Genomic DNA, 13,140 nt, shown 5'->3' on the forward strand with positions numbered 1-13,140 from the left:
GAGCAGGTGTGTGGGAAGGTGTGTTGGAATCACCACATTTGAGTGAGGAAGCTGTCAGGGGGAGGCAGCACCCTTTAGTCACCGATGGGTGATGGGCCTCTGAACCCTGTGAGGCCTTGACTCCTGGACAGCACGTGGACCTTGAAGATCACCAACCAGGGAGGGACAGGGAGCTCACCTGCCAGGTCCACCTGGGACCTGACCTGCTGGGCTGAGGAGTTTGAAACCTGTTAAGTCTCTAACTTTGTTCTTCTTAGAGTTGTTTTGGCTCTTCTAGGTCTTCATGACCACATAAATTCTGGAGTCAGCTTGTGGATTTTTGACTGGGTCAGCATTTGAATGTGTAGATCAAATTAGGGAATTTTAACTTTCTAGTTTTTGTGCCTGGTCTTTTTGTGCCCTATTGCAATGTGCAGGATCTCTAGGACAGTGATGAAAATGTGTTGTCTTGCTCTGGAGCTCAGGGAGAAAGTATGCAGGTTTTACCACTGAGTATGACATTAGCTGCAGGTGTTTTATAAATGTCCTTTATCAAATTAAGTATGTTCCCTTCTATGCCTGTGAAGGGATACTGAATTTTATCCAAACCTTTTCTGTTTCTGCTGGAGGTGACAGTGTGGTCTTTCTCCTTTATTCTGGTAATGTGGTGCCTCCTCAGAAGATATAGGGTTGGTGGAGAAAGAGGTTTTGGAGCCAAGGCCCAAGACCCAGGGGATGGACAAACAAGAAAGGTGTTGGGGTCAGGGGACATGTGGCCATCTCCATAGCAGGCCCAGTGGCAGTGTCCGAGGATGTTCCATGGCCAGCACGAGTGTGCCCAGCCGTAGACCCCAGGCTGTGCCTCCAGCCTCCCCAGTCCCCCTGCTCACTCTCTGCTACCATAGGCATCCTAGAGTTCTTCCACCACCAGCTGAAGGACATTGTTGAGTATGCAGAGCTGAAGACCGTGTGCTTCCAGAACCTGCGGGAAGTGGGCAATGCTGTCCTCTTCTGCCTACTCATCGAGCAAAGCCTGGTGAGTGCTCAGCCCAGCCAAGCCCCAGGCCATACAGAGTCATTCCCTACAGAAAAAGGCATTTTTTAGAGGCCTGATTTATTAGGGTTATTTAATGGGGGTAAAGCACCATTCTTTTTTTGGGTGTGACTATTTAGACTTTAATTTGTATTTGTTTCCTGTAACTGAAAAACAAAAATGCAATGTAATTCATCATTTAAGAATGTTTTACTGTGTGAGCACTGTGGAGCATTTTATTATGTAGTATCTGCACAAATATATGTGACATATATGTAAGGTATAAAGCACGGCTGCCCAGGAGAGCTGTTTGCATGATGGAAAGTTCTGTTCCTGAGGCTGTTGAGTACTTGAAGTGTGTTGGAGCACGCTGGGGCAGGGTCTTGTTGAAGCCACAGTGGTGTCCAAGATCTCAGCTCTCTCAGATAAAAAGATTGCAGGGCAAAAAACAAAAAAGTGTGACTGAAGAACCAATTTTTAAGTTTTGTAGAATTTTAATTATTTTATGTTTAAAAAGCTACATATGTCCCATGACTACTGTAGTAGACAGCATAATAAAGTAAATGCTGAAAGCTTACCACTACTGAGAAATTGCCCCAGGGGACACCGGTTCTCTCCACTGATTGCCTTCTTGTGGTGTCATTTAGCCTTCTCTCAGTCCCCTCATGACAACTGAGCATTCTGAATTGGAAAACCTAGTGACTATAACAGAATCTCTTGTGGCCTTCCTCTGATTTTCTCTCTGTGACTAAGGAGGTAGGCATCTTCGTTTGTTGCTTGCTCTTCCTATTCTGTTAAATCCACCATTGTGTCTTTTACCCATTCTTCTACAGCTTGTTTACAGAAGCTCTTTGTATAACCTTTGTGTGTTACGCACATTGCATGTGTGCGTAACACACTTCTCCCTGTTTGTGGTTTGTCTTTTCACTCTGATAGTGGTGATTTTTTTAATAAACTGATACTTTAATTTGACTGTAGTCTCTTTTTTGGTATAGTTAGCACTTTTTGTATCTTTTTAAAGAAGTTCCTTCCTACCTAGGGGTCATGAAGATATTCTATTTTCATCTGAAGGTTTTAAGTTTTGCTTTCTATATTTAAGTTCATAATCCTTCTGGAATTGTTTTTGTGTGTGTGATGTAGGAGTGGATGACGTTTCTTTTTTTCCTCTGTGGGGTTGATCGGTTGTCCGTCCCTCCTCCAGTGGCTGAAGGACCCCTCCTTTCTGTGGATGCACTGGTCAGTGTCCAGGCTTTCTGCCATGACCCATTGGTCATATGTCTGTGCACGGCATAACAACACGTTCTTATTCATTATAGCTCTAACTTAAGTCTTGCTACCTGACAGGACATGTTCCCTTACTGTATTCTTCTTCAAGGGTATGTAGCATCCTCATATATCTTTGCTCTGCTCTGAAGGTATCAGCTTGTCAAATGTATTGAAAAAGCAAACAGGCATTTCAGTGTTAATTGGTTATGTCTCTAGACCTATTTGAAGAGATCTTTTGCTATGTTGCTTCTTAAAGCAGTCTCCTTTCTTCAGGGCCCTGGGACCTTGGCAGGGGCAGGGTCCCATATGGGCACATGGGACCATGGTGCCCATATGCACTTCAGGGCATGGAATTCAGACTGCCACGCTTCTAGGGGCCGAGCCACTGGATTGGCCACCTTACATCCAATTACAAAAATTAAAAAAAAAAAAAAAACATTGTCAGGTAGTCCAAGGTTGGATGTGGATACTCTGAGAGCTCATGGCCTCCCGTCGGACCTGCATCTTTTGGCTTTCCCCTTTGTTGCTACGTTGCTGGGTCAACCCTTTCCACGTAGTGACAAAGTCAGGGAACCCTAGGCCATCTGCAAGTCAGCATGGACTCTGAGCGGCCCCTCATGTGCTACCCTCTCCACAGCAGGAGTGACGGTGTGAGGTGGAGGACCCACCAGAATCACAGGCTGAGCTGGGCAGTCCTGCAAAGAGCAGGCAGGCTGGCCGTGGGGCCGGCAAGCAGCTGACATCCAGGGCAGCCTTGCTCTAGGAACGTTAGGGAGAACTGAATCTTCTACTGCAATATCTGTGAAATTTTTTTAAAAAGGTTTATATAGTTTAGAAAGAGCACGTGCGGCCAGGGGGTGGGGCAAAAAGAGAGAGAGAGAAGCAGACTCCCTGCTGAGAGCGGAGCCCAACGTGGGGCTCCGTCCCATGACCCTGAGATCATGACCTGAGCCGAAACCAACAGTCGGACACTTCTCTGACTGAGCTACACAAGCGCCCAGTATTTGTGAATTTTTTGTTTTATAGATTTTAATTATTTTTTTGCTAGAGAGCACAAGCAGGCAGAGAGGCAGGCAGAGGGAGAGAGAGAGAGAAGCAGGCTCTCTGCTGAGCAGGGAGCCCAATGCGGGCCTCGATCCCAGGACCCTGGGATCATGACCTGAGCCGAAGGCAGACGCTTAACTGACTGAGCCACCCAGGTACCCCTATTTGTGAATTTTTAGCAACCAGATAAGTTAGGAAGAATTACTTTATTATTTTTTTTAAGATTTTATTTATTTATTTTAGAGGGAGAGCAATAGAGAGAGCATGAGCAGGGTGGAGGGGCAGAGGGGGAGGGAGAAGCAGATTCCCCACTGAGCAGGGAGCCCAATGCAGGGCTTGATCCCAGGACTCTGGGATCATGACGTGAACTGAAGGCAGACACTTAACCAACTGAGCCACCCAGGCGCCCCAGGAAGAATTACTTTAAATTGTAATCTCTTATCATGAATTTTAAATATTTAGTATAGGAAGATTTCCTTCATGTATTGACTTTTCCTGAACACACAACATAAAGTGCAATTCTTCTTGTCCACATGTGTCTTAAGTCTGAAAGTGCCTTTCAGTCCCTGGCTTTGGGTTATGGCAGGGAGCCCCAAGTTTTACTGAGGGAGGACTGCCTTATGGAATTGACTTACTTAGTGGCAGGGAATCATTAGAAGGCTGGTTTTTTCTCTGGTTTAGCTGTGCTTTTAGGAAGTAAGATAAACTATCAAAAGCTTTTCTTCACCTACGAAATAGAAGAAATCAAAGATCCTTGTATGGACATAAAAGAATTATAGAACCATAGGGGTTTGATGCTGGAAGAGCAGAACTCATCTCTCATCAGCTCAAAGGAACAGTCTACACCCATTGTCAGGTCAACAGTTGGACACTTATTGGCTTTTGGATGAAGTGTGATGCTGTATTAGAAACTTAGAAAAAGGGGCGCCTGGGTGGCTCAGTCAGTTAAGCATCTGCCTTCAGCTCAGGTCATGATCCTAGGGTCCTGGGATCGAGCTCCACGTTGGGCTCCTTGCTCAGCGGGGAGCCTGCTTCTCCCTCTCCCTGTACCTGCAGCTCTGCCTACTTGTGTGCTCTCTGTCAAATAAATAAATAATCTTTAAAAAAAAAAAAAAAAGGAACTTAGAAAAAGAGAGATCTGAAACCAATGTGATCCTTGCTGCCTAGTTCCTTCAATTATGCCTGTTGCATCTCTCTCAAGACAAGCAAATCCCTTGTGAGAGTTGTTCAGCACTCTTAAAGACCTCACCACAATCCAGTAGGAATTGGTGGCTCAACAGTGGAGGGATCCTCTAGGCCTCAGGGGCCTGGTGAGAGCTGGGTCTCTAGCACCGCGTTGACACAGATCCCCCTCATCTTCTCCCTTCTAAGACTAGGCTTGTGTCTTAGGTATATACTGTTGTGCTTAGCTCCTTTGAGTGGCAAGCACAGTACCGGGTACCTAGGAAAAATGTTATAAAGAGTTGTCAGTTGATTTGAAAGCAAACTTTGACTTATGAATGTATGAATATTTCTGAAACAGTGAATGAAAAGACCATCATCTGGGGCGCCTGGGTGGCTCAGTCGTTGGGCGTCTGCCTTCGGTTCGGGTCATGATCTCAGGGTCCTGGGATCGAGCCCCGCGTCGGGCTCCCTGCTCCGCGGGAAGCCTGCTTCTCCCTCTCCCCCCTGCTTGTGTTCCCTCTCTCGCTGTCTCTCTCTCTCTCAAATAAATAAATAAAATCTTTGAAAAAAAAATTAAAAAAAAAAGAAAAAAGAAAAGAGCATCACCTACATCTTAGTCAAGTGCAGCAGATTCCGGGGCCTGTGCCTGAGGCATAGTGAGCACATGCCTGGCTCTCTTACAGACACAGCAGCCCTGCCCTGTAGGGATGCCTGTCACCACCCCTCCTCACGCCCGCTGCTCACTGTCACCCCTTCACTTCTCCCTTCTCTGGATTCCCTTGTCCGTGCACCTTGTGCAAGTGGTGAGAAGCCAGAATTTCTGTGTTGGGCAGGTCTGCTGCCAGATCAGGCCCCAGACTGGAATTTTGTGGTGTTGCTTTTGTCCTTTTGGAAGTAGGAGGTGCTATTTCCTATAGGTCCATCAATGTGAAACTCTCCAAGGTCGAAGACGACATGGCTATTCTCACTCCCGTCTCAGATGATTATGCCCAAATCCCACCAAACCTAAGGATAGTTTTGAAGACTCCAGACACTGATCTCTTCTTGGTGCTTATTTTGGACTCTCTGAGGAAGGTGGTAATATGTTTTGGTATTTGTGTGGGTTTCCACTATTATAAATGGAGATACTCAGGGTAAATCAGATTGTCACATTAGAAAAGTGGGGTAACTGTGACCCAGCTGCCAGGGCAGCAAGCATGTGGGTGGGACCCCCAAGGGCCTGACCATGCTGCCATGCAGTCAGTAGTGGCCCCAGCGGGCACCAGGATTGGATTCAGTAGCCAAAAATGTTGACCTTACTTATTCTGAATCTGTGCATTGCGTAGATACATTTAACTTTCTGAAGAAGTTTCTTTCATTTTGCTTTTCAAATTCTACTCCCTAAAAACCTAGCCTGGTATAAAAAAGATCACACACACACACACACAGGAATATTACTCAGCCATCAAATAGAATGAAATCTGGGGCACCTGGGTGGCTCAGTCGTTAAGCGTCTGCCTTTGGCTCAGGTCATGATCCCGGGGTCCTGGGATAGAGCCCCACGTCGGGCTCTCTGCTCGGCGGGAAGCCTGCTTCTCCCTCTCCCACTCCCCCTGCTTGTGTTCCCTCTCTTGCTGTGTCTCTCTCTGTCAAATAAATAAATAAAATCTTAAAAAAAAAAAGAATGAAATCTTGCCATTTGCAACGGACATAGATAGAACTAGAGGGTATTATGCTGAGTGAAATAAGTCAGAGAAAGACAAATATCAGATGATTTCACTCATATGTGGAATTTAAGAAACAAAACAGATGAACGTAAGGGAAGGGAAGGAAAAATAAAATAAGGCAAAAACAGAGGGAGGCAAACCATAAGGGACTCTTAACTCTAGGAAACAAACAGGTTGCTGGAGGGGAAGTGGGTGGGGGGATGGGGTAACTGGGTGATGGGCATTAAAGAGGGCATGTGATGTAATGAGCACTGGGTGTTATGTATCTGACAGAGAACAAGTGGTGGGGAGAGGCAGAGGGGGAGAGAGACAGAAGCAGACTCCCAGCTGAGCAGGGAGCCTGATGCGGGGCTCAGTCCCAGGACCCTGGGATCATGACCTGAGCCAAAGGCAGATGCTTAACCGACTGAGCCACCCAGGCGCCCCTAATTAAATTGGATTTAAATAAAAAATTTTTTAAAACCCAAAAAATCCTAGCCTGGAAAGTTTGATAATGTAGTTGCGGGTTTTTTTGTTTGTTTGTTCATTTGTTTTGTTTTAGTTCATGGTTGTTTGTGTTTAATAAACTCTTTTATTTTAGAATAGTGTCAATTGCTTGTTTGTTTTAAATGCTGGTTTTTATAGCTATTCTCAGTTTTTCTGGCTTGGTTTGGGGGCAAAAATTTGAGGCCATTGGCAGTAGCACCTGGAAGCAGCACAGCCAGATGAGCCACCCCTCTTGGATGGTTTTGCTGGCCTGCAGGCTCCTTACTGCCTGCGGAGCTCGCGTGTTTGGCTCTGCCCCCAGCATTCCTACTTGGCAGCTGTCGTCCCTTAACCAAGTCTCCCATCCGCCATCCATCAGCCTGACCACTTTCTTGCAGTCAGTCACCTTCCAGCTGGCCCCCTACAACTCTGTTGGTGCAGGCCGGCCATTCACTCCTCTCCATGTTGCTTTTTTCACTCAACAGTAAATATATGCTGGAGATCATTCTACATCAGAAGTGGGGACATTTCTTATCCTTTTTGTAGCTGCATAGTATTCCATTGACATCACCCTCTTTTATGTGTTTGCATAGCACACAATCATCATCTGACCCTGTCCCTTTTTTTAGTTTGTTCCTCTCTCCTCCCCCAACATCATCTTCACCTAGAGTAGAAGGCCCAGGGGAACAGGTGTTGGGTACCCTGGCCCAGAGGTGGCTTCTACTACATATATTCTGCATGAGGAGCTCATGCTCTGCAGCTGGCCTCAGGAATGGAAGACGGTGTGTGGAGGGGTCAGTCTCCCTCTGGAGTGTCCTGGCAGCTGACTGGCTACTGCACTAGATTTGTGTTATGTGACAGTAGGACCCTCACTTGATAAGGACAGAAAGTCTTCTCTTCCTCTTCTTGGTCTTCGCTTTGCCATCATCTGGGGAGATTCTCAGAAGGGAAAATATCATCAGTTGATATACGTCTTGACTTTCTGAAAAGAGTTTTTTTGTTTAGAAATTTGTTTTATTACTGGGGGATTATAAGATTTCAAGATGGGTGTAGAGTCGGAGGCATGAGAGAGAGCTCATTGGCATCTTCTGCCTGCCCCACGGTGAACACACCGATCTTCAGGGCCCTTCTCTATAGTTTAAGAGCCCTCAGAGTCTGGAAAAATGCCTTGTTCTTGACCACCTTTGGGTTTGTGGTAAGTTTTTAGGAGTTCTGCAACCTCTGTGATATCAGAGGTAAACTTTCCCTCTACACTGCAATATTCTGGAGAATGGGTCTTCTGTAGGGTTTTTATTACCTCTTTAGAGGTGTTGTGATCCAAAAGCAGGTTCAGAGTGACCGCTCAGAACTTCGTTTGTGTACAAGAGTGACGCTGCCTTTCCTTCTGCATCTAGCGCTGTTCAGAGAGGAATTACCCTTCCTCCTGTCTGTGTAGCAGTGTCTTGTTATAAACTGTGTTATAACTAAGTTACAAACTTCTTAAGAGGCTGGTAGCAATTAGCAGATTCGGGCTGCCAGACTGGTAAATCCTGGAAAACAAAGGCCATTGTTTTTAATATTCAATACTGGTTTTTACTCATTTCTGTATTTAAATTAATTGAAAGTGAATACAATTTAAATTTGGTTATTCAGGTGTACGAGCCGTATGTGGCTGGTAACTATGTAAGTGTGTAGCACAGAGAACATTTCCATCATCCCAGAGAGTTCTGCACAGTGCTGCTTAGAGTATTTGTTTTACACTAAATGGCAAAGATACATCTTGTTTTCAGCACGACTTCTCTGTCTCTGTGGTGAGGTAAATGTCCTAATGCAATCTTCTTCTTTTGCTCTAGTCTTTAGAAGAAGTGTGTGACCTGTTGCATGCAGCCCCATTTCAGAACATCTTGCCGAGAGTCCACGTGAAAGGTGAGTCTATGTGTCTCTTACCAGGGAGTCCAGACTGCCCTTTGCAGTGGTGACACTTGGTCCTTGTGACCAGAGAACTTAGTGCCAGTTTTGTTTGAGTTTGGTGCCTGTTCAGTCATAACTGGAGGTAATTGGTAATGTAACATGGTTAGATAAATATTGAATAATTGAAGTATTAAAGGCTGAAATGATACGTATTGGATGTGCTTCAAAATAGCTCCTATGCTATTGTTCATAGATGTTGAGTGTCTATGAAACAAGAGTATCATGAGTTGATACTCATGCAGCAGATGGGTACAGAGGGTTTTGTACTATTCTCTGATTTTGATTACATTTGGAATTTTGTGTTTTAAAAAATGAATATTGAACAGAAAATCAATTCTGTCATTTTGAATTAATATTTCAAATAAGCCAGTTCTGTAATGTTCAGAGAGAATCTGTAAGAAATCTTTCATTTGTTTCTTTGACAAAATTAAACTTCAGTATCATTTTTCATGCAGAGGATCAGAAATTAAAATATTTTTTCCACTGCAGAGGGCGAGAGACTTGATGCCAAAATGAAAAGACTAGAATCAAAGTACGCCCCGCTGCATCTTGTCCCTCTGATTGAAAGACTGGGGACCCCTCAGGTAATGCATACTGTGACGGCTGTCACTTGGTATCCACATCAGGCCTGGGGCTGGGGCTTCAGAATACAGGCTCTGGGTGACCCACCCTGAAGGCATCATGAAGTCGGATGGGCCTTCTCAAGCCTCAGTGTCTCCAGTGGGGTTCATAACAGGACCTTGTCACAGGGTGGTTGGGAAGTCTGAATGAGTTAACATGTGCAAAGGGCTTAGAACATTACCTAGCACATAAGACATACACAGTAAATGTTACTTGTTTTTCTTGTATATCTCTTCATGAAGAAGACTCTTTTAATAGTTTTTTAATAACAGAAAAAAGTGGGAGTCTCATACAGGAGGCAAGGCATCAGGGTACAGTTGCATGATTTTATATCAACTTACGCCAGATCAGGGTTTCTCAGTTGCAGCGCTGTCCTCAGTTTGGACCAGATAATTTTTTCTTGTGGAGATTGTCCTGTGAATTGTAGGATGTTTAGCAGTGTTTCTGGTACAGCAGCCTCGTGGAGATACAGCATAGAAGCAGCAGTTTGAAAAACACCCGGGGCAAAGAAAGGGGCAGTAGTTTACTCACCTCAGAGGGTGTCCTGGTGAAACAGGGAGATCCCCGAGAGACTTCGCCAGGAACAAAGGAACAGGTACCATTTCCATCCCCTAACACCCAGCATAAACACGTGGCCACCTGGGGTAACCAGCACCGTGCTGACACTCACTACCTGACTGGCTGTCACTGCTGCCCCACCCCCCTGTGCTGGGCTGCCGCAGATCTCACCCTCCAGACAGGTCTGCCTCCCTCCTGCTGAGGACAGGTGCTTCCTGAACCTTGCTAACACCACCGTACCATGGTCTCCCGCTCCTCACCATTGCAGCTCTGCCCCCCAGTACAGCCTTGGCTGGAGCTCATCTAGGGCAGTGCCATACCCTAGCAGTGTGCAAGCACCTTGACAGGGGCCAGCACCACTTCCAAGTTACTCTTAACGTAGAGAGAGGGACAGATAACCACACACACCAGTCAGACAGAGGGCCCAGCAGTGGGCTGGGGGCAGACAACTGGTCTGCCTGCAAGCCCTGCCCACCAACAAAAGCTCAGGGGACAACACAGGGAAAGCACACTTTAGTTTGGTGCTACTGCATCTCTGGCAAATGCCTAGTCCGACTCAACTCAAGCTGTAGGTGGCATGAGACTGGCCCACTAACACAACAGGGACCACGCACTCCCCACAACAGGCAAAGAGAGCCACTGAAGACAACTAGACTGAAGGAAAAAGCAGCTCAGCCACAACAGCAGGACATGCACAGCACATATAGGAGACACCCCTGAAGTGCCAGGTTCTGGTGAATAGGGGACACTACATGGCAGGGTCTTCATAAGGCCACTACTTTCAAGAGCAGGAGACATAGCTGAATTTCCCAGCACATAGAAACAGACACAGAGAGTTAAAGAAAATGAGGAGAGAGAGGAATATGTCCCAAATGAAAGAACAGTAAAAAAAATCCACAAGAGACCTAAGCAAATGGAGATCAGTAATATGCCTGATAGAAAATTTAGAGTAACCTTATAAAGATACTCGTTGGATTTAAAAAAAGAGTAGAAGACATCAGTGAGGCCCTTAAGAACAACAACAAAAAGAATCAATCAGAGATGAAGAACACAATAAATAAAATTAAAAATACACTAGCTGGAATAAATAGTAGGCTAGAAGAAGCGGAAGAACGAATCAGTGACCTGGAGGACAGAGTAATAGAAAGTAGTCAAGCTGAGCAGGTGAGAAAAATCAAATTATGCAAAATGAGACTAGGTGTAGGGAACTCAGCAACCTGATCAAGTATAACAACATTTGTATTATAGGGATCCCAAAGAAGAAGGGAGAGAAAAGGGGCAGAAAATTTATTTGAGGAAATAATAGATGAAAACTTTGCAAATCTGGGGAAGGAAACAGAAGTCCAGATCCAGGAGGCACAGAAAGCCACCAACAAAATCAACCCAAGGAGGTCCACACCAAGACACATAGTAATTAAAATGGCAAAAAGTAGTGATAGAGAATTTTAAAAGCAGAAAGAGAAAATTGTTATGTACAAGGGAAACCAAATTAAGCTATCAGATTCTTCAGCAGAAACTATGCAGACCAGAAAGGAGTGGCATCTATAGATTCAACATGCTGGAAGGAAAAAATCAGCGAAGAATACCCTATCCAGTAAGGCTATCATTCAGAATAGAAGGAGAGGTAAAAAGTTTCTCACACAAACACAAGTTTAAGGAATTCATGACCACTAAACCAGCCCTACAAGAAATGTTAAAGGGGACTCTGAGTGGAAAGGAAAAACCTTAAGTAAGACTAAGAAAAATAGGAAGCACAAAAGCAGTAAAAATAAACGTATCTGTAAAAGTCAAGGAACTTACAACATAAAAGGATGTCAAGTGTGACACCATATACCTAAAATGTTGGGGGAGAGGAGTAAAGAATGCGTTCAGACTTAAGCGACCATCAACTTAATATAGACTGCTATATGCAGAAGATGTTAAATACAAGCCTTATGGTAACCACAAATCAAAAACCAGTAACAGGCAAAAAATAAAGAGAAATGAATCAAAGTATATCACGAAAGAAAGCCAGCAAACTCTGAGGGAAGAGAGCAAGAGAAGAAAGGTACAGAGATAAACTACAAAAACAACCACAAAACAAGTAACAAATTGGCAATAAATACATGTCTGTCAATAATTATTTTGAATGTAAATGTATAAATGCTCCCATCAAAAGACATAGGGTGACAGAATAGATAAAAAAACAAGACCCATCTATATGCTACCTATAAGAGACTCATTTCAGACCTAAAGACACATGCAGATTGAAAGTGAGGGGATGGTGAAACATTTATCATGCAGATGGATGTGAAGGTAAGCCAGGGTAGCATTACTTATATTGGACAAAACAGACTTTAAAACAAAGACTATAACAAGAAGGACACTGTATAATCGTAAAGAGAACAATCCAACAGGAAGATAAAACAATTGTAAATAATTATGGATCCAACATGAAAGCACCTAAATACATAAAACAGTTAATAACAAACATAAAGTAGGTGGCAGTAATACAATAATAGTAGGGAACATTAACACCCCACTTACATCAGTGGACATCATCCAAACAGAAAATCAACAAGGAAACAGTGGCTTTGAATAACGCACTAGATAGATGTATTCAACATATATTCAGAACATCCATCCTAAAACAGCAGGATACACATTCTTTTCAAGTGCACACAGAACATTCTCCAGAATAGATCATGTATTAGCCCACAAAACAAGTCTCAACAAATTATATAATATGGAAGTTATGCCATTCATCTTTTCTGACCACAACACTATGAAACTAGAAGTCAACCACAAGAGAAAATCTGGAAAGACCACAAATAACATGCTACTAAACAATAAATGGGTCAACCAAGAAATCAAAAAGGAAATAAAAAATTACATGGTAACAAATGAAAATGAAAACACAATTGTTCAAAGTCTTTGGGACTCAACAAAAGTGGTTATAAGAGGGACGTTTGTAGCAATGTAGGCTTACCTCAAGAAGCAAAAACAGTCTCAAACAACCTAACCGTACATCTAAAGGAGCTAGGAAGAACAGCTAACAAAACCCAAAAACCAGCAGAAGGAAGGAAATAATGAATATGAGAGGAGAAATAAATGAGATAGAACCTAAAAAATATATAATGGAATAGATCAGTGAAACCAGGAGCTGGTTCTTGGAAAAAATCAACAAAATTGATAAACCTTTAGCCTGACTCATTTTAAAAAAGAAGAGAGGGAAGACTCAAAAGCAGAAATGAGAAAGGAGAGGGGCGCCTGGGTGGCTCAGTCGTTAAGCGTCTGCCTTTGGCTCGGGTCATGATCTCAGGGTCCTCGAATCGAGTCCCGCCTCGGGCTCCCTGCTCGGTGGGAAGCCTGCTT

The 13,140-nt window shown here is 44.1% G+C and overlaps 1 protein-coding gene across 2 annotated transcripts in view; it reads left to right on the forward strand.

The window, feature by feature from the left end:
* CYFIP1 (cytoplasmic FMR1 interacting protein 1) overlaps positions 1-13,140 on the forward strand; it is a 134,955-nt gene that overhangs the window by 107,033 nt on the left and 14,782 nt on the right. For both annotated transcript variants that reach the window (XM_021680622.1, XM_021680620.1), the window contains exons 27-29: positions 885-1,015; positions 8,490-8,562; positions 9,097-9,191. In XM_021680622.1, the coding sequence (XP_021536297.1) occupies positions 885-1,015; positions 8,490-8,562; positions 9,097-9,191 (299 nt within the window). The remainder of the gene's footprint in view (positions 1-884; positions 1,016-8,489; positions 8,563-9,096; positions 9,192-13,140) is intronic.

Source organism: Neomonachus schauinslandi, chromosome 9 (genome assembly GCF_002201575.2).
Source record: "Neomonachus schauinslandi chromosome 9, ASM220157v2, whole genome shotgun sequence".
NCBI classification, from domain to species: Eukaryota; Metazoa; Chordata; class Mammalia; order Carnivora; family Phocidae; genus Neomonachus; species Neomonachus schauinslandi.